Genomic DNA, 27,977 nt, shown 5'->3' with positions numbered 1-27,977 from the left:
GAGGACGACGAGGGGGAGGAAGAAAGAAAGACGGAAGGAAGCGGGTGAATAAAATAAGACTGACGCGGGGAGGAGGCAGAGTATGAATAAAAATGCAAAAAATGAAAACTAGATAATACAGACGGTTGTACTTTTCCATACAAAGCACCAGGGCTTGGAGCCTCAGATGGATCTCTTTTTCTCTTTCTTTCTCTTTCGTTTTGTCTGTGTGTCGTGTGGAAAGAAATGTGTTTGCTGGCAGGTCTGAGTCTGAAGAATGATAAAAGAGGAGAGGAAGAGGGAGAGGGAGAGGGAGGGAAACGAGAGGAGAGAGAGGAAACGAGAGGGAGGGAGGAAACGAGAGAGGGAGGGAAACGAGAGGGAAGGGAGAGGAGAGGGAGAGGGAGGAAACGATAGGGAAAGGGAGGAAACGAGAGGAGGAGAGGGAAACGAGAGGGAGTGGGAGGGAAACGAGAGTGAAAGGGAGGGAAACGAGAGGGAAAGGGAGGGAAACGATAGGGGAAAGGGAGGAAAGAGAGGAGGAGGAAACGATAGGGAGAGGGAGGGAAACGATAGGGAAAGGGAGGAAACGATAGGAAAGGGAGGAGGAACGATAGGAGAAAGGAGGAAACGATAGGAAAGGGAGGGAAACGAGAGGGGAAGGGGAGGAGGAAACGATAGGGAAAGGGGAAACGATAGGAAAGGGAGGAAACGATAGGGAAAGGGAGGAAACGATAGGAAAGGAGGGAAACGATAGGGAAAGGGAGGGAAACGATAGGGAAAGGGAGGGAAAAGAGAGGGAGAGGGAGGGAAACGATAGGGAGAGGGAGGGAAACGATAGGGAAAGGGAGGGAAACGATAGGGAAAGGGAGGGAAACGATAGGGAAAGGGAGGGAAAGAGAGAGAGGGAGGGAAACGATAGGGAATGGGAGGGAAACGATAGGGAAAGGGGGGGAAACGATAGGGAAAGGGAGGGAAACGATAGGGAAAGGGAGGGAAACGATAGGGAAAGGGAGGGAAACGATAGGGAATGGGAGGGAAACGATAGGGAAAGGAGGAAACGATAGGAAAGGGAGGAAACGATAGGAAAGGGAGGGAAACGATAGGGAAAGGGAGGGAAACGATAGGGAGAGGGAGGGAAACGATAGGGAAAGGGAGGGAAACGATAGGGACAGGGAGGGAAACGATAGGAAAGGAGGGAAAGAGAGGGAGAGGGAGGGAAACGATAGGGAGAGGGAGGGAAACGATAGGGAGAGGGAGGGAGGGAAACGATAGGGAGGGAGGAACGATAGGAAAGGGAGGGAAACGATAGGGAAAGGGAGGGAAACGATAGGGAATGGGAGGGAAACGATAGGGAGAGGGAGGGAAACGATAGGGAAAGGGAGGGAAACGATAGGGAAAGGGAGGGAAACGATAGGGAAAGGGAGGGAAACGATAGGGAGAGGGAGGGAAACGATAGGGAAAGGGAGGGAAACGATAGGGAAAGGGAGGGAAACGATAGGGAATGGGAGGGAAACGATAGGGAAAGGGAGGGAAACGATAGGGAATGGGAGGGAAACTATAGGGAGAGAGGGAGGAATGATAGGGAGAGGGAGGGAAACGATAGGGAGGGAGGAAATGATAGGGAAAGGGAGGGAACGATGAGGAAAGGGAGGAAACGATAGGGAAAGGAGGAAACGATAGGGAAAGGGAGGAAACGATAGGGAATGGAGGAAACGATAGGGAGAGGGAGGAAACGATAGGGAGAGGGAGGGAAACGATAGGGAGAGGGAGGGAAACGATAGGGAGAGGGAGGGAAACGATAGGGAGAGGGAGGGAAACGATAGGGAAAGGGAGGGAAACGATAGGGAATGGGAGGGAAACGATAGGGAGAGGGAGGGAAACGATAGGGAGAGGGAGGGAAACGATAGGGAAAGGGAGGGAAACGATAGGGAGAGGGAGGGAAACGATAGGGAAAGGGAGGGAAACGATAGGGAAAGGGAGGGAAACGATAGGGAAAGGGAGGGAAACGATAGGGAGAGGGAGGGAAACGATAGGGAGAGGGAGGGAAACGATAGGGAGAGGGAGGGAAACGATAGGGAGAGGGAGGGAAACGATAGGGAAAGGGAGGGAAACGATAGGGAGTGGGAGGGAAACGATAAGGAAAGGGAGGAAACGATAGGAGAGGGAGGGAAACGATAGGGAGAGGGAGGGAAATGAGGGAAAGGGAGGGAAACGAGAGGGAGGAAAGGGAGGAAACGATAGGGAGAGGAGGGAAACGATAGGGAAAGGGAGGGAAACGATAGGGAGAGGGAGGGAAACGAGAGGGAAGGGAAATGATAGGGAGGAAACGATAGAGAGGGAGGGAAACGATAGGGACAGGGAGGGAAACGATAGGGAGAGGGAGGGAAACGATAGGGAGAGGGAGGGAAACGATAGGGAGAGGGAGGGAAGGAGGGAAACGATAGGGAATGGGAGGAAACGATTGGGAGAGGAGGGAAATGATAGTGAAAGGGAGGGAAACGAGAGAGGGAGGAAACGATAGGGAGAGGGAGGAAACGATAGGGAAAGGGAGGAAACGAGAGGGAAAGGGAGGGAAACGATAGGGAAAGGGAGGGACACGATAGGGAAAGGGAGGGAAACGATAGGGAGAGGGAGGGAAACGATAGGGAGAGGGAGGGAAACGATAGGGAGATGGAGGGAAAAGAGAGGGAGAGGGAGGGAAACGAGAGGGAAAGGGAGGGAAACGAGAGGGAAAGGGAGGGAAACGATAGGGAAAGGGAGGGAAACGAGAGGGACAGGGAGGGAAACGATAGGGAGAGGGAGGGAAACGAGAGGGAAAGGGAGGGAAACGAGAGGGACAGGGAGGGAAACGAGAGGGACATGGAGGGAAACGAGAGGGAATGGGAGGGAAACGATAGGGAGAGGGAGGGAAACGAGAGGGAAAGGGAGGGAAACGATAGGGAGAGGGAGGGAAACGATAGGGAGAGGGAGGGAAACGATAGGGAGAGGGAGGGAAACGATAGGGAGAGGGAGGGAAACGAGAGGGAGAGGAAACGACAGGGAAAGGGAGGAAACGATAGGGAGAGAGGGAAACGATAGGGAAAGGGAGGGAAACGAGAGGGAAAGGGAGGAAACGATAGGAAAGGGAGGGAAACGATAGGGAAGGGAGGAAACGATTGGGAGAGGGAGGGAAACGATAGGGAAAGGGAGGGAAACGAGAGGGAAAGGGAGGGAAACGATAGGGAGAGGGAGGAAATGAGAGGAGAGGGAGGAAAGAGAGGGAGAGGGAGGGAAACGAGAGGGAGAGGGAGGGAAAGAGAGGGAGAGAGGGAGGGAGGAAAGAGAGGGAGAGGGAGGGAAGCGAGAGGGAGAGGGAGGGAAAAGAGAGGGAGAGGGAGGGAACGAGGGAGAGGGAGGAAACGAGAGGGAGAGGGAGGGAAAGAGAGGGAGAGGGAGAGGGAAACGAGAGGAGAGGGAGGGAAATGAGAGGAGAGGGAGGGAAATGAGAGGGGAGGGAGGGAAACGAGAGGGAGAGGGAGGAAACGATAGGGAGAGAGGGAAACGATAGGGAGAGGGAGGAAATGAGGGAGAGGGAGGGAAACGATAGGGAGAGGGAGGAAACGAGGGAGAGGAGGGAAATGAGAGGGAGGGAGGGAAACGATAGGGAGAGGGAGGAAGAGAGGGAGAGGGAGGAAACGAGAGGGAGAGGAGGAAATGAGAGGGAGAGGGAGGGAAACGAGGGAGAGGGAGGAAACGAGAGGGAGAGGGAGGGAAAAGAGAGAGGGAGGAAAGAGGGAGAGGGAGGGAAACGAGAGGAGAGGGAGGAAAGAGAGGAGAGGGAAAAGAGAGGGAGAGGAGGAAGGAGAGAGAGGGAGGGAAACGAGAGGGAGAGGGAGGGAAACGAGAGGGAGAGGGAGGGAAACGAGAGGGAGAGGGAGGGAAAAGAGAGGGAGAGGGAGGGAAACGAGAGGGAGAGGGAGGGAAACGAGAGGGAAAGGGAGGGAAACGATAGGGAGAGGGAGGGAAAAGAGAGGGAGAGGGAGGGAAAAGAGAGGGAGAGGGAGGGAAACGATAGGGAGAGGGAGGGAAACGAGAGGGAGAGGGAGGGAAACGAGAGGGAGAGGGAGGGAAACGAGAGGGAGAGGGAAGCGGAGAAAGGCAAAGGAGCGTGAGGGGGAGGCAAAAAGGAGGACTGTCTTTGACCTGTGCTGGATTATATGTCTTCGCCCCGACGCGTCCTTGAAAAAGCTCCTGTGACACGTTTCGAAGAACAAGCGCCTCTCGAGGGGCTATGGCTTGTTTGCTGATGCTGATGGTCCTTACTGCCGCAGTATATTGGTATTTTTCCTTCCTCTAAGCTAAAGATGCGTCATCCTTTGAGCTTTACGGATGCTTAAGTTCAAAGGGCATTGGAGTTTGTTCATGACACGTGATCTATTGCTTTTTTTTATGTACGTTCACCTAAAGTGTTTGGGCCTACACGTCATATTCTTCTAATACTTAGCAAACATCCATTTTCATGAATCTCTCTCTCTCTCTCTCCAGGCACTCACACATTTTATCTCTGCATTTAGCCACCTCCTGTTCATACATATTCTCATTTTGTTAGTCATATGTATTATTCAACATTCATATAGGATACATTTTTTTGCGTCTATCTAACTCAAATGTTTCAACGCGCTATTTCTTCACTCAGCTCTCATTCAAGACGCGGCCCAATGATGCAAGGCTTCTTCAGAGGTTAAAACTTCAGCTCCTCCCGCGCCCCGTAAACACCCATTACTGCAGCTCTCGCTCTACCTCGTCCTCAGGTACACAGGGAGGCGAGACACAATTCATTAGGTTTCTCCTCTCCCACCTGCCCATCAGGTCCATCTAGCATACCCGAACGGGCTGCCGAGGCTCTCCTGGTAATCAGGCGTAACGGATCTGTAGAGGCAATTTTGCTCAAAAAGAAAGATTGAGGGCACCTGGTATTTCATTTCGGCGTCGCTGTCAGAAGCGAGAGAGGTAATGGTGGGTGTCCAGACGGAAAATCAACTGCACATGAAACTGAGAACGTCAAATATGTATAAAATTTTCGAATAGGGACAAGTGATGTGCGTTTTAAAAGTGTGCAGACTCTAGAGACGAGGCAAAGTATATATTAGCTTAACCATGGAAGAACACTGAAAGCATGGCATGTATTAAGACATCAAGGATTATAAAAAAAATATGCGAGTATAACACTGACGTAAATACAATATACCTCAGATAATGTTATGGGGGAGGAAAACGAACCATGAAAAATGGTATGAAGAATGGAGGCAAAATGAACGCGGCACCACGGCAGGGTTGCCGTGTACAAGGTTGACAGGGAGTGAGTGAAGGAAGGATGAGGGATGAGGGAGGCACACAAGGCTGAGGAGTGAGAAGCAGGAGAGGAGGAGGGGAGCCTGGCGGAGGCAGAATGAGAAGGAATCAGGCGTTGGGGGAGGAGTGAAAGTAAGGTGAAGGGCGGGGGAGGCCTGGCCATGCACACGTTTGGCGAGGGAATGTTTGGACTCGGACACACTTGCGCCTCGGCCCCTGACAGCCCCTCTGAGGCGAGGCTTTACGTAATCAGACACAACATGGCAACAGGGGGGAGGGAAGGCGGCCTCGGCACCGTGAATATTTCGGCGATATTTTTCCTCACGCCAGGGACGATCCGATTCTGCGTTTATGGAATACATCGACTTTCTGGATCTGAATGTAAAACATGGACAGCATTTCTCTAAGGTAAAGAAGAGCATCCCGGCCAGTGCCAGTCTACAGAGGCAGGCGTTAGTAAGGGTTAAGACTAGGCGGCTGAGCTTTGAACACAGAGATGAAACACCCGACGCGTCTAATGCTTGGAATGATGGAAGAGTAAATGAATATGATAGTCCTGCAGAACGTATTCGTATATGTATATTGAATAAAAATCGCATGCATACAAATATAATTTGCAAAGGGATTAGTGTTATGTAATTCATGTCATCGAAGTGAAGTCTGGGTGAGAGAGAAAGAGAAGGAAGGAGGGGGTGGGGCGATCAAGGGATATGTACGACAGAATCACAGACAGCTCCATTACCGCCCCTTCACATCCCTTTCCTTTACTCATAAAAATAGGAAAATAAATGAGCTGGCGCCCTAAAGGAGTCTCGGTGCACCCCAGAAGGGATGGAGGGGGGCTCGGGCGGCAGTGCGGGCAGAGGCAGGAGAGTGCACACACACGATGCACCGCCGTGACCATCACTTCCTGGCGGCCTGAGAGTAAAATCCTTGGCGAAAAAAACGAAAGTAATATTCTTCGTGACAGGTACCGAGGGAAGGTCGAAGATGCAGGTCACTGTCCGGAGTATTGGACATGAAGCGGCGGCCATAAGGCGGAACCACTCCCGCAACATGAGACAAGTTCCAGTATCTCGCAGCACAGTGTCGTAAAGCAGCCCGCGCCTCCTGCCCTCCCTGCCCTCATTACCACTGTACCTGGCGAGGAAGTCTCTGCCGCGCCATCCATCTTACGTTCAGAGGAGAGGGTCTGGAAGCAGCTGATTATGGTCCCACTTACGTCATATGTTTTGCCAACGTTCTCCTGCTATTGCTGCTACTTCCGTTGATACTTTTGCTGTTACTGTCTGGCGTCGGGCGGTGAAGCCACGAGGCAGGTCTGAAAACTACTGCCGCGAAAATGCTGTCGGAGAGCTTTTTTTTATACATATTTGCAGCTTGATATGCCGCACTATTGGCTTGATGATATTCTGCATGAAAAAAAGGGACGCGTCGGGTGCCTCGTGATACTGAAAAAAATGTGAGCAAACCTGATGAATATGTACATACATCGGGATGGTGCCAGAGCCTGGTATTCTGTGTGTGTGTGTGTGTGTGTGTGTGTGTGTGTGTGTGTGTGTGTGTGTGTGTGTGTGTGTGTGTGTGTGTGTGTGTGTGTGTGTGTGTGTGTGTGTGTGTGTGTGTGTGTGTGTGTGTGTGTGTGTGTGTGTGTGTGTGTGTGTGTGTGTGTGTGTGTGTGTGTGTGTGTGTGTGTGTGTGTGTGTGTGTGTGTGTGTGTGTGTGTGTGTGTGTGTGTGTGTGTGTGTGTGTGTGTGTGTGTGTGTGTGTGTGTGTGTGTGTGTGTGTGTGTGTGTGTGTGTGTGTGTGTGTGTGTGTGTGTGTGTGTGTGTGTGTGTGTGTGTGTGTGTGTGTGTGTGTGTGTGTGTGTGTGTGTGTGTGTGTGTGTGTGTGTGTGTGTGTGTGGTGTGTGTGGTGTGTGTGTGTGTGTGTGTGTGTGTGTGTGTGTGTGTGTGTGTATTTTGTGAGCCAGGTGGAAATTATTTCCTTCAACGTTGGGTTACTACACCACCTCTCCCCTCCCCCTCCCTGTCTCATTTCTTCCTTCTTTCCTTCTTTACTCACCTATTACACTCTCACCCTCTCTCTTGAATTTACTCCTCTTCATTTACCTCCTCTTTCCTTCCCTCCTTTTTCACTCCCTTACTCCTCTTTTCTGTTCTATTTGCTCTTTCACGTTTCCTCGTCTTTCACTTCCCTTGTAGACTACCTTCCATGTTTTAATTATATTTTTCTTTGCTTTCTGCTAGTTACATTCTGGCCCTGATACCTCGCTAGCGATGAGAAAGAGGCCACCGAATGATAGATAGGATGGAGGGTTTGGAGATGTCTCTTGCATATATTTCCTTCCTAGGACCTTCCTTTCCTACATCTCTCTCAGCACATCATTACTTAGTCCTCACATTGCAGTTAAGAAATAGTGTATTTCCCTTCATGATATTCTCATCTTCACCGCCGCCACGATCACCACTATCACGCACAACGGATACACTCCCGCCACCCCCCGCCCTCACCACAGCCTCACGTTTCAACAAGGCGCCACTCCATCTTCGCATTCCACCAGCCATTCCTTGCGTCTCTAGTGACACAGGAAAGAGGACGCCCCGCTAACATACTCCTTCCTGCGTCTTCATGAATACAAGTCAGGGTGAGTCAAGCTGTTGCTCGGGTGAATATGTGGAAGGGAAACTTTTGCCAAATACTGCTTAGCTGCGTCCGAAAGCAAATCGTAAAAAAAAAAAAATAATAATAATAAAACGAAGTCAAAAGTTCTTGCAAGTAAACCTTGTAAATACCAGCCAGCACAAAGGAACACAAACACGTAAGGACATAGCAAGGGATGTGCCGAAAGAAGAACAACACAAGAAAAATGAGCCACAAAACCAAGGTGCTTCTCGGGGAATGTGAATTCGCCAAGATACCAGAGCCTTCAAACTAATGCTAATTATGAACTTTACATTTCTGCCCGAAATCGTGCCAAATCTATTCTCCGACTAACCAAAAATTCTTTCATTAATAGAAAATGTCAAAACCTTGCTTTCTCTAACTCTTCCCGTGACTTCTGGCATCTAGCCAAAAACATCTCCTCCAACTTCACTTCTTCATCTTTCCCTCCACTCCTCAGTCCTGACGGCAACACTGCCGTCTCATCTATCTCTAAGGCTGAACTCTTCTCTCAAACTTTTTCTAAAAACTCCACTCTGGACGATTCTGGGCATATTCCTCCTACTCATCCCCCATCTGACTCCTTTATGCCTGTTATAAAGATTCTTCAAAATGATGTTTTATATGCCCTCTCTGGCCTCAATCCTCAGAAGGCTTATGGACCTGATGGAGTGCCTCCTATTGTCCTTAAAAACTGTGCCTCCGTGCTGTCACCCTGCCTGGTCAAACTCTTTCGCCTCTGCCTGTCAACATCTACCTTTCCTTCTTGCTGGAAGTATGCCTTCATACAGCCTGTACCTAAGAAGGGTGACCGCTCAAATCCCTCAAACTACCGTACTATTGCTTTACTTTCTTGTCTATCTAAAGATTTTTAATCAATACTTAACCATAAGATTAAAAATCACCTTTCCACTGACCTTCTATCTGATCGCCAGTATGGGTTCCGCAAGGCGTTCTACTGGTGATCTCCAGCCTTCTTAACTGACTCTTGGTCATCCTCTTAGCCGTTTCAGTGAAACTTTTGCTATTGCGCTGGACATATCAAAAGCGACTGATAGGGTCTGGCACAAATCTTTGCTTTCTAAACTACCCTCCTCCGGTTTCTATCCTTCTCTCTGTACCTTTATCTCCAGTTTCCTTTCTGACCGTTCTATTTCTGCCGTGGTAGACGGTCACTGTTCTTCCCCTAAATCTATTAACAGTGGTGTCCTACAGGGTTCTGTCCTATCTCCCACTCTTTTTCTGTTGTTCATTGATGATCTTCTTTCCAAAACGAACTGTCCTATCCATTCCTACGCCGATGATTCCACTCTGCATTATTCAACTTCTTTTAATAGAAGACCCACCCTTCAGGAACTTAACGACTCAAGGCTGGAGGCTGCAGAACGCTTAGCCTCAGACCTTACTATTATTTCCGATTGGGGCAAGAAGAACCTGGTGTCCTTCAACGCCTCAAAAACAGTTTCTCACCTATCCACTCGACACAATCTTCCAAACAACTATCCCCTATTCTTTGACAACACCCAGCTATCACCTTCCTCAACACTAAACATCCTCGGTCTATCCTTAACTCAAAATCTCAACTGGAAACTTCATATCTCATCTCTTACTAAATCAGCTTCCTCGAGGCTGGGCGTTCTGTACCGTCTCCGCCAGTTCTTCTCCCTGCACAGTTGCTGTCCATATACAGGGCCTTGTCCGCCCTCGTATGGAGTATGCATCTCATGTGTGGGGGGGCTCCACTCACACAGCTCTTCTGGACAGAGTGGAGGCAAAGGCTCTTCGTCTCATCAGCTCTCCTCCTCATACTGATAGTCTTCTACCTCTCAAATTCCGCCGCAATGTTGCCTCTCTTTCTATCTTCTATCGATATTTCCACGCTGACTGCTCTTCTGAACTTGCTAACTGCATGCCTCCCCCCCTCCCGCGGCCCCGCTGCACTCGACTTTCTACTCATGCTCTATATCGTATACTGTCCAAACCCCTTATGCAAGAGTTAACCAGCATCTTCACTCTTTCATCCCTCACGCTGGTAAACTCTGGAACAATCTTCCTTCATCTGTATTTCCTCCTGCCTACGACTTGAACTCTTTCAAGAGGAGGGTATCAGGACACTTCTCCTCCCGAAACTGACCTATCTTTCGGCCACCTCTTTGGATTCTTTTTAGGAGCAGCGAGTAGCGGGCTTTTTTTTTTATTAATGTTTACTTTTTTGTGCCCTTGAGCTGTCTCCTTTGCTGTAAAAAAAAAAAAAAAAAAAAAAGAACAAGCGACTCGTCACAGGGAGTGAGGTGGCACGGGAAAATACTGGCTTCCCGTGGTGCCCCATCGTACACCTGTTTTGTGGCGGGTGATGAAAAGCCTTCACTAGGTGAGGCTGGGGCGTGGCGGCAGGGGGCAGGGGCGGGGGCGGGGCTGAGGCAAAGCCAGGGGATGGAAACAGGGGGCATTGGTGGTGGTGGGGGTTCATTAATGTTGAGGGTGAAGCAACACGAGCAGGGTCGAGGTGGTGGTGCTGGGCGATGTAATTATCGTGGAATTTTAAATCTATGTTCATTGTTTAGGGGAAACAGCCACAGGGCGAGCGTGTACTGTCCTCATTCACATGCGGGTTTTAAAGGGTTAAAAGTGATGGGGCCAGACTCAGATTTACAGTTTAATTAATAATAGACAGTCAAACGCAACGCTCATTCACGCACTCAGCTGTCGACTGCCACATGTGACGACAATACGTACGAATGTGATACAAACACAGAACCACGGCACAAGTTTGTGACACATCGATGGAAAAATTATATGAAGACTACTATGAGTGCAGGAGTGATACAACGCATACACATGATTTTTTCCATGGCTCAGGTCCTCGAGCTACTTGAAGGACGCAACACCTAACACACTACGCGCACATTCAATAAACATATGAACTGTACTTGGCGTCTAAACCACCCGCTACATTGGTTGGTCAGCGGAATTGACAGATAGTAATGTTCAGGCTTATCCCAAAGTTAATCGAGGTGCTTTATCATTCTCACAGCAAACCTAACTATTGTGGGAGAATTTGTAACTGTGAGCTTCATCAAGTGTCAGAAGGAATAGTTTATGAGAACACCGGAAATGACATGCTGTGGACCTAACTCTAAAGGTGGACGGTGTCAGGACCCAGAAAACGAGGAAACAGAGGAGTGAGATATACAACTGTGTAAACACCTGACAGGACAAACACTAACAAAAAGGGTGACATATATATAAGTGTAAACATCTCAAAGTACAAAGAGGAAACAACGAGGGTAAAAAACACATACCCAGAGAGGAAAAGCAGGTATACAACTGTAAACATCTGACAGGACAAACACTAACAAAAGGGTGACATATATATAAGTGTAAGCATCTCAAATACCAAAGAGGGGAAACAACGAGGGTAAAGGAAAACAGATACCCAGACTCAGGTACAGAAAACAGATGCCCAGTGGGCGTGGTCAGAAAGTGTGAACAACCATTGAAAAAGACTCTGACCCGTGACGTCAGTCGTGGCGACATGTTATGAGCCAATAATTTAACAGAAAAATCACTGAGGGAGTGTCTTAAGACTGACTCACGAATAGCAGGAGAAGTAAAACAATACAACATAATGAGCGAGCAGATGGGTGTGACAGGAAGTATTGGCCATTGGTTATGTAGAAAATTAAGGGCGTGTCAAGGATGTAAGTCCGCCTAAAGCAAAGAAAAATGTGGCCTAGAACTCAGTGGTATGAGTAGACCGAGCTTGGTTCTCGCCTCAAGCAGACCTGCTACTCACTCAGCCGAGAATGGCTGTTGTGATCTTAATCGTGAGTAGAAATTCGAGAATCTAAGGGAAACCGACTGTATTGTCCTGGAGATTATAATGTAGGAGATGTGAAGTAGGATTGTGAGTGGGACAGGATTGTGATTATTTGTTTGCGATGTAAAGCAAAGGTAAAACCACTGGGTGTGGTAAAATTGGGTGTTTCCATGACTTGTAGTAGATTATACTAACTATAGGAATGTGTTATTAGGATTTTGTGAAGAGAGTACATAATGATTGTGATGTAAGCAGAGAGATACAAACCATTGCTTGTGGAACGACGAGTGTTATTATTATTGGCAACAACTGAGCACATATTGTAGTATTATGTTTAAGACATGTCGTTTGTCATATGTTGCATCCATTGCTGAATATGCCAGTGTTATGATCGTCTGAGCATAGAATATTGCGTAAGGCAATTACTTTCATTTAATTTTAAATAAATGTATATTTACTTTTTCCCTTGTTTATCCCCGAACACCAGTCTCCAATAACAACTTAAGCCGGATCACGCTACCAGGGATACGAGACGGTGAGATCATTTATGGATTAATTAATGAGTGATAAAAGAGTTGATTTAATACAACAAAAGAAGGGTCTAAAAACGGGGCAAACATACGACAACACTGAAATAAAGATAAATGATTTTGTAAAAGAGATAAGTCTAGCACCTGCATTGGATTAGGACTTTTCACTTCTCAGGTGACCGCTGATGTAGCACTCGACAGGTTCAAGGTGGTAATGTTGGGTGAAATAATTACAATGGAACTCAAAATCACTAATTCTCTCTCTGTCCCCCAGACGATGCATTCACCTGGTCTGTTACGCGTTCCTATCAACCAGTCATGATTTTATTTATTCTTCTCAAAGACGAAGACATCAAGAGAGGAAGGAAAACAAAAGTGAGTGACGAGGAATTAAGAAGCAAGTAGAAAAAAAAGAGGATATTGAGGTTGCGTGGGGGAACTTTGTCATGTGCAAAAATAGGGGAGATGAAAATGGGAAGGGGAAAGTTAAATAGTGCTGTAAACAAACAAAAAAGAAAAACAATGGGAAAAAGAAGCGTATAAAAAAAAAAAAAAAAAAAAAAAAAACGAGGAGTTAGTGAAGCAAGGAAAGATAAAGAAGTAAATGACTAAGAGAGAGAGAGAGAGAGAGAGAGAGAGAGAGAGAGAGAGAGAGAGAGAGAGAGAGAGAGAGAGAGAGAGAGAGAGAGAGAGAGAGAGAGAGAGAGAGAGAGAGAGAGAGAGAGAGAGAGAGAGAGAGAGAGAGAGAGAGAGAGAGAGAGAGAGAGATAGAGAGAGAGAGAGAGAGATAGAGAGAGAGAGAGAGAGAGAGAGAGAGAGAGAGAGAGAGAGAGAGAGAGAGAGAGAGAGAGAGAGAGAGAGAGAGAGAGAGAGAGCTATGTGTGTGTGTGTGTGTGTGTGTGTGTGTGTGTGTGTGTGTGTGTGTGTGTGTGTGTGTGTGTGTGTGTTTCTGCTTTTTTCCCCACGCAAATGTCTGGTATTTAATCACTGTGTTAGCCGGCCACAGGGAACACTCGATACGTGGACGGAGCATCGAGGCAACATCTTTAAGAGGGTACGAGTCGAGGTTTGCCTATTAACGACAAAGCGGTCCGGCTGAGGTTCTGGGTCTTGAGTAGAGGAAGGTCATATATTGGTTCAGACAGATAGCGTTAGTAATTGAATTGAGAGAGAGTTCAGACAGATAGCGTTGGTAAGTGAATAAGATCGGAGGAATCAGACTGGATGCTTTGAAAAAAATATAAAAAGAAAACGTTTGAAATACACACGCATGAGGTGAAAATGAATAAAAAACATGCTATATGTGAAAGCGTCAACGTTTATGGCAACAGAGACGATATTGATAGTGATGTTGAAGGTGAGAATAAAAATAAATCCACAGAAAAACAGCAACACACGTTCTTTGTCACGAGGAAGGGCAGCAAATTCCACACCAAACTCCTCGCCTCTTAGCCAGCTCATGTAGCTTTAGAGAGGGTGGCAACGATGATAGTAAAGATAGGGAAACAAGAATACACCCACGTCCTTTCGAAGTGGGAAACGCCAGCCGCTTAACCATACACAGACCTTGAGTACGTGGTGTAAAAATGGCAAATCATATCAACCTTGGGGCTTCGGGTGGGTCAGTACGCTCAGGAACGGTAACCAATGATCCACACACTCAGTACAACTCGGCTGGGACAGGGAAACTCAAGCTATATAAGAGTAGCCTCCAGGTGAAGGCGGTGCGGTGCTGGTGATGTGGAAAGGGTGGGCGGGAGGATGGGAGGAAGGGAGGACGTTCAGGGGGCGGGAGGATGCGAACGAGGGAGAGAAATCGAGATGGAAGTGTGAAACGAAATAGATTTGAACAAAACGAGGATAAAACGAAATGGAATGGAAACAAACAAGACCGGGAAAACCAGTAATATATAGCAAGAAAAAGAGATAGATAACTGTGATGATAAATTTAGCCAACTCTGTAAGAAAGGGTTAAAAAAACAAAGAAAAATATACTCTGTGCAAGAAACAGAAGTAAGATCCTTAAGGAGTGGTGAAAACATGCAAAATTACGAGGAGCAAAAGAATAAAAAATACAAAGGAAAAAGATAAACAAAATAACGTTGAGGGAGAAGCAAGAAAAAAAAAAAACAACTGTGTGGATATGGAAAATAAAATAATGGAATCCGGCACGAGAGTGAATCAGCGTTTTAGAAGAGATGGAACCGAGGGGGAGGAAGGAAGAGGAGGAGAAGGAGGAGGAAAACGAGGGTAAAGGGGAAAATGACAGTGGTAGAGGGAGATGAGAATGAAGGTGAGAAGAGAGAGAGAGGGTGTAAGGGGAAATAGAAACGAGAGGCGAAGGAAGGAGATGGGGAAACTGAAGCAAAAGTAAAGAAGTATAAAGAGAAGAATAAAGAATAGGGAGCAAAAGGAGAAGAGGAGGAAGTGATGGAGGAAAAATAGGAGGAGGGGGAAATGAGGTGTGGAGGAGGAGGTGAAGGAGAAAGGATGAAAATCACTAAAAAAACAAACCACGTGAAAATGAAACAATCAACGAAAAGGACAATGATGAAGACAGAAGAATCCGCATAATCAAAAAATATATGCGAATGACTGCAATTGGAGGTCAGCGGGGGATCGGGTTTCGCGTCTATACACAGCCATCAAAACAGGGAAACGCGAGAGCCAAATAATGGAAAGAATTCACTTATAAAACATATAAGCGCGGGGCTGGCAAACACTGATCCTGTAATCGACGAGGCAAATATTTTACGGCGCCAGATGAATTTCAAAGCACGAACAAATCATAAGCATCGTTGGTCGCTTATCCATTGAATATAATTGCGATGTATTTTATGAGAGCCATCTGGTGGGTGCTAAAGACCGCTTGTTTCTGTCCGTATCGTCACACCTCCCGCATCTCATTTCCTTCTGACGTCATTACTATGCGGACGAGACATTGCCTGAACTACAAGAAGGCGGAGGGAGGATAAAGACACTGTAAAAAAGTCTAAAGAAAACATTGGCGCATAAGAGATGGAAATAGAGGATGAGATGACAATAGTAAATAGTTAAAAACTACTTACGTCACTACCATGTGGACGAGACTTTGACGTGAACAACAAAAACGCGGAAAGAGAATAAAGAAACTATAAAAATGCGTAAAGAGAACATTGGGGTGTAAGAGATGGAAATAGAAAAAGAGATAACAATAATAAATGGTAAAAAATAAACTTTGTAATGAACTATACAACAAAAAGAAAAACAAGCCACAACGCAACATGTTTTCTGTGGCTGTATTCAGAAATGTAAATTAAAAACAAATAAACAAACGTGCAAACAGTAACTTGAGGTTTGTAGAGGCTTGAAAATATTACTTGAAATGAAATAAAAACACAAAATTACCTAAGATATACTCTGGAAAACATAAATACGTTAACTTTGTACATAGACAGAAATACATACACACAAAAATATATAGTCACAGTAAAACATGAGAGAAAAGAGTATAAAAAAAATGCATTCATGCTTCAATAAAAATCCTCCCCTCTTCCCAAGTGTAGCCGAGACAAGTTAGCATCGTCGGGCGTGGCGGCGGGTCCGAGGCGTCGCTTGGTTGTGTTGAATTATGTTTCCTTTACGTATTCAGAGAGAAGTTTTAAATTTATCTATCTCACACTATTAAAACTATATGATCTTTCACGTTAGGTCTTTTTGAAGGGTAAAGGACATGGTCTCTCTCTCTTTCCCTATCTATTGTCTATTATCTATCTATTTTTCTCTCTCTCTCAGTGTCGCCCCACTTCATCAACCAATAGTTCCATCTATTCTTCGAAGCCATCTAATAACATGAAAAATAGTAACTCCAAATGCTCACGTTTTCTATACATCGTGACCCTAATAACAAGCCTGAGTGACGGCGATAACACGATGGTTTGTTTGCCACGCCGAAGTGGAGGGAAACCCGCACATTAATCAGGGAACATTCTCTCTCTCTCTCTCTCTCTCTCTCTCTCTCTCTCATCGTCCCACATTACACCACTATCCTGTTCTTTGTCAGTGTCTGCCACCACCATCACCACCACCACAGCATCGGTTGTCTGGCACACACCAAGCCTTCCCTAATACCTGTCAATAGATGTTCCTTGCTCATGAAGGTACCGTGCACTATTCTGACAAAGCAATCGAGTCGTATTTAGGTTACCACAAGAAAATGACAAGAACGGATCATGATTCAATTTCACATGACGGCAAACAACACCGCTCTCTGTAATCAGGAAGAGATCATCAGAATCTGCCCGTCTTATCCAAGGCTGTTGTGCATCACTGTCACTCGCCTGCCAAGTGATAGTCGAGTCGAGGGGCTGCTGGACGCCGTGGACACAAAATGAAACTGCCAGGCCATTCCAAGAAACGCCGACACGAACCAATACGTGCTCCTAACTGGTTTGACAAAAATGGAGGGATGCCTAAACTCTTATTGCATGGAGAGAAAAAAAGAGAAAAGAAAAAATAATGAACCTAACTCAAAATCTAATCCATAACTCTAAAAAAAAAAAAAAAATCTCACCCCTTTCCCCATACACAAAGTAAGTATCTACACCCACACATTTAAACACCCGTGCACATAAACACACACATTTCAGTCTTATAAGCACACTAGTAAGGCTGGACTAATGAGGAGGGGCTGCCGAGAGACGTTCAAGGGACGCAAACATTAATTAAATTCAGTAGAAACGGGATGACGTCGTCCACGAGACAACAAATACGACTTCATGGGCAGTGCCGTGTGTGTGTGTGTGTGTGTGTGTGTGTGTGTGTGTGTGTGTGTGTGTGTGTGTGTGTGTGTGTGTGTGTGTGTGTGTGTGTGTGTGTGTGTGTAATGAACCTTCTTATCCAAGTATTTTTTTACATATTCTTAGTCGCCGCAATCATCCTCTATTGAACGGTTCTCCTGTCCACCCTGACACCCTCTGTAACGCCTTATCCTCTTCTACCCAGTCTTTTCTTACCCCTATCTGCCCATTCATTCTGTGACTGCTTCAGTTCCTTAATCCTAAATACTAAAGTCACCCATCGAAATCAAAGAAAATGGAGCACACGTGATGCGTCTACACCTGTGGTCAGGTGAGGACTGGTGGGCAGGTTTTAGTCGAAGCAGACTGAGGGGATGCTGGTGACGTCAATGCGCAGAAGAGGAGAATTCTGGTAGAAGGTTGAGAAGACCTGGTATATTCTGTTGATCTTGCTAAGCACAACCCTCTTGAGTGTATCTACCAAGGCATCGATTAGCAAAAGGTCGCAGGTTGTCTGGCTAGTTTTCTCTCGCTCACATTCATTCCAATAATTAAACATATTCTCGGGGAAGGTTTGCATATTTTCGGTAAGCGTCGCCAGCGTGGGAGAGTGCCAGGCGCAGGATATCCGACTCTGCAATCTTGAAATAATTGTTTGTACGTGACCCGTGAAGCAAAATCTAGCTGGAATCCCACTATTATTTTGTTTGCCGTGGCCCTGCTGGGAGATAACAGCCCGATGTACTACTTGTTGACTGGGGCGGGATGGGAACTGTATTTTATATTTGTGGATGAACAGCCCTAAGACTTGAGCAAACATTTCTCTTTGGAATCATATATACATTTATTTCTCGTGTCTGGCAGTATGTTCATCAACACTAAAAATGGAAAATATTGTTTTGTTTCCTCGATTGTACACACACACACACACACACACACACACACACACACACACAAACACACACACACAAACACACACACATCACTTATTGCTACCGTTCCAGTCGACACAGTCCAGTCCAGACGCTCAAACACAAGCTGCCACTTCCACCTCGATAACTTCACGTAAAAGAGAAATTAGGAGTGACTTTGAAACGCTCAGACTTCTTTAAAATCTTTACGAGAAATAGTTGTGCGCGCGTCCTACTATAAAGGTTGTTGTTTCTTTCCTACCGCTGGATTTGTTTATTTCTTCTCAGCGTTATTACGGCACGCCCTGAGTTATGAGTTGAAAAAGATAAATTCTGCTAAATCTGTTTGTATAAAGTGTTGCTCGAGGCCTAAAGCAACATATTTCTCTCCCTTCCGTTTCCTATTACAGCAAAGCCTTTCGTTTCACCTTCTCCCCGTCTTCCCCTCTCTAGCGGAGCACGCACGCACACACGCAAGATAGTGTGTGTGTGTGTGTGTGTGTGTGTGTGTGTGTGTGTGTGTGTGTGATTTTTTTTTGTAATCTCCATTTCTCTTTCCCCTCACTCATTTTTTACTAACTCTCGGCTGCCGCGTCACTGGGCTGCAAGTTTCTGGTCCATTGGTCAGCAAGGAAGTTGTTTTGTGCCGGTGTTATGAAGTGAGCACTGCCCTCCTTCCCCTATCCCTCTCACTCCCACATCTTCCCCCTGTCTCTCACACTCACATTTCCTTTCATTTATTATTGCGAAACGTTCAGTCTGCATCCTCAACCGTCCTGACGTATTATTTTCCACCTGATACACTTTTTCTATCTGACGGCTTTCATTCACGCCCATATCTAGTTCTTTACAATTCAATAACGCTCCAAGATATATCGGGGGTACATTTAATTCTTTCTGCATAATTCTCCTCTTCTTCCTCCCTTGAGCAGAAAGCATCTTATGAAGAGTGCAGCGTTCTTAATCCTTTGTGCTTCTTTCTGTTTCCTTATCCGCTCATTGCTACGGCGCTGCTCACGAGGGAAGACGAAGCGACCAGCAACACGAAGTCGAGGCTCAGCGGTCATCAATAATTAATAGATTAAGAACAGCAACACAGAAAGGGATTTGGGTGGTAATAAACGACGAGTTATGAACATTCGAGGAGGGAAGCGTTGGACGAAGGAGACGGACGAAGAATAAGAAGGGATAGACGAAAATGTGTGAAACAAAGTAAGGGATTGAAGATAGAAGGGAACTCAGGAGAGATTACTCGTAACGTCCTGGAGCTATTTTGTATATATTTATTTGCTTAAGTGCGCATTCATCTTTACTAACGGGAGGTGTGAGAGAAGAAGGGATGGTTAACTGAGACGATTTCAGATCCGACAACGAATATTTCTAACGACAAGAAAGGAGATTAGTCGAGTTCTCAAGAGGGTTTTTCACGTTCACGGTTAAAGAGAAGGGAGATAGAGAAAGAGGTAGAAGAGGATGGAAAGAAAATGAAAGAGAAGAGAGAAAAAAAATGTTAAGTAAAGAAATGAATGAAGACAGAGGCGAAAGTGATCAGAATGTAAAGGTAAAGAAAGAACTACGAGTCAGCAAAAGGGAGGTGTGCCGGGGAAGTAGGAGAGAGATAGCAGGGGGGAGGGATAAAGGGGATAAAAATGAGATGGAAGATAAAAAAAAGTCAAATGAGGAATACTTAAAAAAACGAAGCAGAGATTAAAAAAAGGAACAAAGAGGAGAAAAAATCAACAACGGTAAAGAGTGATTAAGAAGGATCAAAGAGAGAACAGGAAAGAGGTGAGGAAGGAGGAGAACGGAAGAGAGTGGGGAAGGAGAGGAGAGGAGGGAGGCGGTATAATAGTTGCCTGGGGGGTGAGAGGAAATGAGGGAGGAGTGCGCCTTGTGTGGGCAGCTTCAACCACGGGAGAACCTTCATAATGGATCCTCTTAAATAAGGCGTTGGAATATTTTGCGGCTTTGACTCCTGAGGGATGAGCAAGGAAATTAGGAGAGAGGCGGAGGAAGAAGAAGAGGAAGAGGAGGAGGAGGAAAAGGAGGACGATAATGACGACGACGAGGAGGAGGACGAGAACGAGGATGATGATGATGATGATGAGGAGGAGGAAAAGGAAGAGTAGAAAAGGTAAGAGGGAGTATAATGCAAGCAAATTAGAGGAGGAGGAACAGCAAGTCGAGGAAGAGGAAGAGGAAGAGGAGGAGGAGAAAGAGGTGGGGAAGGAGAAAATAAAGATGCGGACGAGTAAATTGCAGGATAAAACAAGAAAAATAAATAGTAAGAGGAGGAGAAGGAGAAGGTAAAGGAGGAGGAGGAGGCGGAGGAGGGAATATACGAACGAGTGAAAAACTGCGTGTCGAAATGAGAAAAAAATAGGGAGGAGGAGGAGGGGGAGGAGGAGGAAGGATCGGCTTATTAATGGGAGGAGGAGCGGAAAAAAAGAGGATTGCAAGATAAAGAGACAAAAATAAGGTCGAAAACGAGTAAAAAAAAGGGAGGGTGGAAAATGAGAGAAGGAAATGACCAAAAAAAACGGATTAGGATGAGAGAGAGAGAGAGAGAGAGAGAGAGAGAGAGAGAGAGAGAGAGAGAGAGAGAGAGAGAGAGAGAGAGAGAGAGAGAGAGAGAGAGAGAGAGAGAGAGAGAGAGAGAGAGAGAGAGAGAGAGAGAGAGAGAGAGAGAGAGAGAGAGAGAGAGAGAGAATTAGATTAGAGCAAAGGGAAGAAAGTGCTATGCGAGTAGGAACAGAGAAAAAAAAAGAATAAGTTGTTTAGGTACTGAGGAGAAAAAAAAAGAATAACTAATACGACGACAACGATGATTCTTTTTAATTTTTTTTACGTCGTGGCCTATTGCGCCGGTAGGCTTCTTCCCGGTGGATCCTGATGGTCGGTCCAAGGCTTCTTCCCGGTGGATCCTGATGGTCGGCCCAAGGCTTCTTCCCGGTGGATCCTGATGGTCGGCCCAAGGCTTCTTCCCGGTGGATCCTGATGGTCGGCCCAAGGCTTCTTCCCGGTGGATCCTGATGGTCGGCCCAAGGCTTCTTCCCGGTGGATCCTGATGGTCGGTCCAAGGCTTCTTCCCGGTGGATCCTGATGGTCGGTCCAAGGCTTCTTCCCGGTGGGGCCTGATGGTCGGTCCAAGGCTTCTTCCCGGTGGATCCTGATGGTCGGTCCAAGGCTTCTTCCCGGTGGATCCTGATGGTCGGTCCAAGGCTTCTTCCAGTTGGAGCCTGATGGTCGGTCCACGGCTTCTTCCCGGTGGATCCTGATGGTCGGCCCAAGGCTTCTTCCCGGTGGATCCTGATGGTCGGTCCAAGGCTTCTTCCCGGTGGATCCTGATGGTCGGTCCAAGGCTTCTTCCCGGTGGGGCCTGATGGTCGGTCCAAGGCTTCTTCCCGGTGGGGCCTGATGGTCGGTCCATGGCTTCTTCCCGGTGGATCCTGATGGTCGGTCCAAGGCTTCTTCCCGGTGGATCCTGATGGTCGGTCCAAGGCTTCTTCCCGGTGGGGCCTGATGGTCGGTCCAAGGCTTCTTCCCGGTGGGGCCTGATGGTCGGTCCAAGGCTTCTTCCCGGTGGATCCTGATGGTCGGTCCAAGGCTTCTTCCCGGTGGGGCCTGATGGTCGGTCCAAGGCTTCTTCCCGGTGGATCCTGATGGTCGGTCCAAGGCTTCTTCCCGGTGGGGCCTGATGGTCGGCCCAGCCTGCTCTGGCGCAGGCGAGTGTTCATGATGATGATGATGATGATGACGACGACGACGACGAGGAAGAGGAGAAGGAAAATAACAAAGTATAAAAGGGGAAAAATGCAAATGAGAGAAAGTTGGGGAGCCCTAGAAAAAAAAAAACTTAGTATACTCGGAGGCGTTCTCGTGGAAAGTCAAAGTAATAACCAAGAGAGAAAAAAAACCGGGAAGTCACACAGGCGAGCTGATTAGAGAGAAAAGAAGAGTATTTTTTCCCTTCCTTCATCATCCACGCTAATTAAAGCGGAATAATGGGAAAAAAACACTACTGTGACAGGTAAACTAATTTAACCAAGAAATTTATTATCCGGATATCCCGGCGGCTTTTTCAATTTTCCAGCAATGACAGCACGCCGGGATGACTTTAGTCTCCGCCTCCCGTCCACGCACAGGCCCTCGGCGACCCGCACCGTCCAGGCGGCCAGAAATAAGAGTCTTTTACGGCGGAAATACTTCTGTCTCTAGCTTGGAAAATGTATTGTGATTGGAGGCGAGAAATTACTGCATTGAGCAGAAAAATATTGTTTTGGTGTAACTGAAAACAGGTTAAAAGAGTTCACTGGGAAACTGTCTGTGTGTCGGGACAAGGAAAAAAAAGTGAAAGACGTTCGTTTTTAAAAGAATTTAATTTTATGGGAAAGAGGTGAAGAAGACAGTTGGAAAATGTGAAATAGAACAACGATAAACAAGGACAGAACGAAGAGGAAGGGGAGAGGAAGGAGAAGAAAAATGGAGGAGGAGGTAAAAATAAAGGCAGATTGACAAAAAGGAGAAGAGGAAAACGAAGTGGAGGAATAAAAAAAGAAAAATATATGACGAGAAGGCAGAGGAAGACTTGAATGAGTTAGATAATATTATATACAAGCAGAAGAAGTCAAAGAAAATACGAAGTGACCGAAGAAGAAAAAGGAAGAGGAAAAGTAGAATGAAAGAGAGGAATTAATCAACTATGGAGAATTAGGTAAAGCTAGGAGCAGCAGGAAGAGAAGTAGATGAAGGAGAACGTAAAAGAAGAAGAAAACAATAAAATGGTGAGACGAAGAAAATAAAGAAGAGGTGGAACAAGGGGAAAGAATATCTGAAAGAAAAGGAGGACGAAGTGAAGGAGTTAAAGGATGATCATGAATTACAAGTAGAAAAGAAGGAAGGAAGAAGAGAACGAGGACGAGAAGGCAGAAGAGGAGGGGCATGGATGAGGATGAAGATGAGAATGGGATCGGAATTTTCGTAGTAGCTTCGTGACCACAGCTTAAAGAGGAAGGGAAATGAGAGGCTCTTGGCGTGCCCTGTGCAACTGTTCCTTTCGCACACACCACATGAACCGGACTCCTATAGCCTCCACCTACCCCATTCCCTAGTTCTTCTGCCTTCCCACACATCCCCTTCCTTCCCCTGGTCCCCTTGGACATCCAGTAGCCTCCTTTCTCCCCCTTTTCCCCCTAAATAAATCACTCGAAGCATTAGGAACAAATCACTATATTACCTTTGATGACTTTTCTTGAACGAGCAAAAATGAGAGAATGATTTCGAGGAAAATGAAAAAACAAAACATTTTCATTCTCGTTGACTAATCAAGCACGTTAATCACTAATTCTTCTGAATATAAAATGTCACCATTTGTTCCACGTTTCTCACGCTCAAACACCCGCGGGAACCCACAGAGTTTTGCATTTATACATTTGAAATGATGACAAAAAAGTGGAGAAAACATTACATACATAACCGTTGCGCTTTGTACTCACTGCTCCTTGACTTCATTGACATGATTGTTGTTTTTAGAAAGCTTGGCAGTTATTGTTATCTGTTATCTGTCTGTCTGTCTGTCTGATGAATGTCTGTCTCGGGAATATATGGCAATATTTTTGCTTGTCCATCTCCCAAAGATTATCTCAGTTCGCATGGCACGCTCGTCCATTATATGTAGATATGTGAGTAAATTTAGTTATTACTTGTGCGATAACAATTTATTCTTTGAATATTCAACTTCTTTCCTTCATTAAGTGGTCAGCCTATAGCTGTAACAATTTTTTTTATTTTCAATTCCTCCTCCTTTCCCCCTAGCCGTGGTGCGGTCCGTGTGGGTGGTCAGTGGAGGGCGCGCCGAGCTGCCCTGCGCCCCGACGCCCAAACACAAGCAAGACTCGGCCCTCGTGGTGCTCTGGTACCGCTACAGCGACACCATCCCCGTCTACAGGTAAGTCAACGTTCCCTCATCATTTGCAGTTATTAATATTGGTCCACTGCATGACATAGTCCCTTCCTAACGTTTTCTCTCTCTCTCTCTCTCTCTCTCTCTCTCTCTCTCTCTCTCTCTCTCTCTCTCTCTCTCTCTCGGCCTCAAATTGACAAGCTTCGAAAGAGCAAGGTTAACTCCGATACCTGAGTCACTTGCGCCACATGATTGACAGGTGCCTTGATTGGTTAATTGCCTGCCCACCACAGCCAGCAGTTCATTTAATGCTGCTAATTACTGCCAGGTGCGTGGCGGCAGTATTGACTAGTATGTTAATTCCAAGAACATTTAACAACATCTTTGGTATGGTAACGTACGTACCTATGTACGATCGTGTAACTATATATATATATATATATATATATATATATATATATATATATATATATATATATATATATATATATATATATATATATATATATATATATATATATATATATATATATATATATATATATATATATATATATATATATATATATATATATATATATATATATATATATATATATATATATATATATATATATATATATATATATATATATATATATATATATATATATATATATATATATATATATATATATATATATATATATATATATATATATATATATATATTCCACACCTTTTAGGGTGTGTGTGTGAGTGCGTGCAGTCAGAGCGCAGCATAAACTAGTTCCAGTCATGCCGCCGAAAAAAACAGCAACTCACTCAGCGCCGTTCACTCAGCCATGGCGCGGGGCAAAGTGTCCGACGCGCCTACAGTTATATGCGTTGTTTGTTACAGCACGCCTCGGCTCTACACCTGACTATGAACTGGACACAGCATGCTATGGTTACGTTTTTTCTTGTCCCGACAAAGCACTGAGTGCAGATAAATAAAAAAAGGATATTTTCTTGCATTTGAATAGTTTTTCCCCTTAATGAAATAAAATTTATCGACTTTTGCAAAAATCAGTATCAGCGTTGACCTGTTTTTGGTATTATGAACTGGTAAATGCCCCTCACCTCTTTCTATCACGCGCTTGAAAAATTGGTACCAGTAGTTTCATCTCATTCTCTGTGACTACACCACGGAAAGGACTCAGATGGCGTTGAAAAATTAACTAAGGGAAATAAGTCAATTTCATAAAAGAAGTTAAACGACTTTCTAGAAATTTGCATTTTGAAGCAGAGATGAGGAGCGCCTGAGGGTTCACGAAAGTGAGTGGGGAGTGTCGCAGGTGATTAATTGTGGAAAGCAGCAGCGGCGAGTGAAGGGAGATGAAACATTAATGAAAGAACGATTGCCGTGACATTAATAATCAAGAGAGGCTTTCCGCGTAGAGAATGAGAAAGATGTCAACTTTTGGCATATAATACTGAAGGAAAAGACATTTGAGTGATGACAGGTTATTAAGTAGAAATGATAGGAGAGCTGGGGAAAAACTATTGAATGAAAATTCAGTGAAATAAAACAAGTGATGAAAATAATAAATGAAAACCAGAAGATTTGTAATTATAATGTGAAAAAAAAAGATAAAAGTCAAGTACCGTCAAGGAGGAAACATGCAGCGAACAAGAATTACCGAATGAAAAATAACGTTAATGAAAAGGTAAAGAAAAAGCAAACTATTACGAACCGAATAAGGACTCGCTCGGAGGAGAGAAAGATAGAGAAAATAGAAATAAGTGTTAATTTATTTTCAAGAACAGATAATTAAGAATATATTACTTTTAGCCAGCCAGTCATCAGTCACTTATCACAGTCAGTCATTCAGTCTTTCAGCAAATTTACTCACCCATTCTCACATTCATTCAACGTAATCATGCAGTCAGCCAACCAGTCACCGTTAACACCCACCCATCCCTTCAGTTTGCCAGATTCTCGTTTACTGGTCAGTTATCAGTTTACCAAACCATACATTTAGCCAACCAGTCACCCGCTAATTAACTTCTCAGCCACCAACGGCCCACTTAGCCAGTCCGTTAAACAATGCCAGTCACCCACTAACAAATCAGGTCACGTCAGTATGTTGATCATTAACATGGTCTGCTAACTTTCCCAGCGGTGCACCAGGCAATTAGCTGGCCCACATCCCAGAAACTTACTCGCTCCCTTCTCCACACACTCCACTCAAACAGCCAGCCAGCCTGCCGGAAAGCCAACCAGCCAGCCATTCAATCAGCCAGTATGACCGCCAGGCCAGCCAGGACCTCTTACCCTCACTCATCTAATCACTCAAGTCAACCTGAACTGCCTGCATTCTCCACCCGCCCACCACGCGCACCCGATCCTCCAGCCGATCAGACAGCTTACCAGTCTTCCTCCTGTCACCAGAGTGCCCCTCAGTTCACGTAGTCAATACCTCGTCATCATCGTCATCAACTCAAGTCATACAGTGAAAGACGCGTTGCAGCTTTGATCTAATCTAAACTATTTCCGAAGGGCCCTTGAGCAGGCCACGCGGACATCCTCCTAATTCCAAATAGCTTACGGCAGGATCGATGTTCGTGCTGTCGCCTCGGGGCACTGCAGACGTCTTCATGATTTTCTCCGTTCCCCACTTTCTTTTTTCTCTTTCTCTCTTCCATCCACTTCTCGACGAGATTTACGAAGGCACCGGCAGTGATGGACGCGCCAATATAGCCAGTGATGACGCTTACTCGCTGTGCGGCTGAGTACGTTTCACGGAACAATTGTTAAGTTGATACACTGGCACTCCAGTGATCTTAATCATCCTGCATATAGGTGACCATTACGCAAGATGTCAATTCACCTTTACAAGTGATTGTTTAGCGCCATGTCTCACAGCAGATAAGTGAAACATGACTCCCCGGGGTCTCATTTATTCATTCTTCGTCCTTCGTAAAAACATCAACAACGACATTCCTGCCGCGTTGAAGAAGCACTCACCGCTGCGAGTAACAAACATCAGCCAATCGGTGGCCTTAAGGGTGAGTCTCCCTGCTGCTGTGCCTCCCACTGTCGAGATAATGAACCTATTCAACGCCTCGAACTTCTCAGTGTTCGAATATAGGCGTCGTCAAGCCACACTTGGAAAGTTTACAATTGCCTAAACTTTGGTGCCAACGGAAGGACACATGAGTTCATGAAATTTCCAGTCAGGTCGCAGCGTCAAAAAATCCCCAAATCTCAATGATTACTCGGCTGCAGCATCAGTGAAGAATGGAGTATTAAATCTTGTTGCCTACTAGAGCCTGATAATAAGGAAGTAAATGTTCATTTTGTAAAAATCTTAGATACCCCCCAAAAAGAAAGAGCTATTTCCATACAATATATATTGCGCAACCGTACTACACAAGCAGCATCTGTCTCAGTATCACAGATGACGCCCTTGAGTCTCGAATTCAATACGTGCAACCCCTTCAGTTATCGACTTTTTTGGATCAAAAGGAACGCTTACGTCTCAAACTAACAGAGCCACGTAACAGCCACGTGAACGAACGAAACAGCCAAGAACTATTACGCAACTAATCAGAGAGTCGGCTCAGGTCTTAAAACTGTGTCTAGAAAGTCATGAGCGCGGCTTATTTGCGGCGGAGAATCTTGGCAGCAGGCGCCGTAGGGTGAATAGGTCTGGCCGCTGCCGGGACCAGATGCTCTATCGCTGCCGGGCTGTGGGAGCCGCGACGGATCTTCGCTTCTTACTGGAAGGGTGGGCCATACCACGCCACGCCGAACAGTGCGGGGATGATGGACGTGCAATATTTTTCCTTTTATTACCGCCACTGCATCTCGCTTTTTTCATATACAGCACACCCACCCACCCACCCACACACACCCACGCATACACACACAGATGGAGCCACCCTAGGTTAATTTACCTGCACGTCGTCGGGAGAGAAAAATAAAATACAACCATTTATTTCAGTGCGTACATGAGGACTCTGGGTTGTCGAAGGGAGACTGGAAGGGAATATGAGTTGAATGAGGAAGGGAAGAAATGGGGGTGATGAGAAGGC

At 45.8% G+C, this 27,977-nt stretch overlaps 1 protein-coding gene across 1 annotated transcript in view; it reads left to right on the top strand.

Annotated features, from left to right (window-relative positions):
- Positions 1-27,977, top strand: part of LOC127007181 (uncharacterized) — a 149,252-nt gene that overhangs the window by 21,872 nt on the left and 99,403 nt on the right. The window contains exon 2 of the mRNA XM_050877895.1: positions 23,831-23,963. Coding sequence (XP_050733852.1) covers positions 23,831-23,963 — 133 coding nt within the window. The remainder of the gene's footprint in view (positions 1-23,830; positions 23,964-27,977) is intronic.

Source organism: Eriocheir sinensis, chromosome 34 (assembly GCF_024679095.1).
Source record: "Eriocheir sinensis breed Jianghai 21 chromosome 34, ASM2467909v1, whole genome shotgun sequence".
Taxonomy (NCBI): Eukaryota; Metazoa; Arthropoda; class Malacostraca; order Decapoda; family Varunidae; genus Eriocheir; species Eriocheir sinensis.
This window is presented reverse-complemented; position numbering and strand designations above follow the sequence as displayed.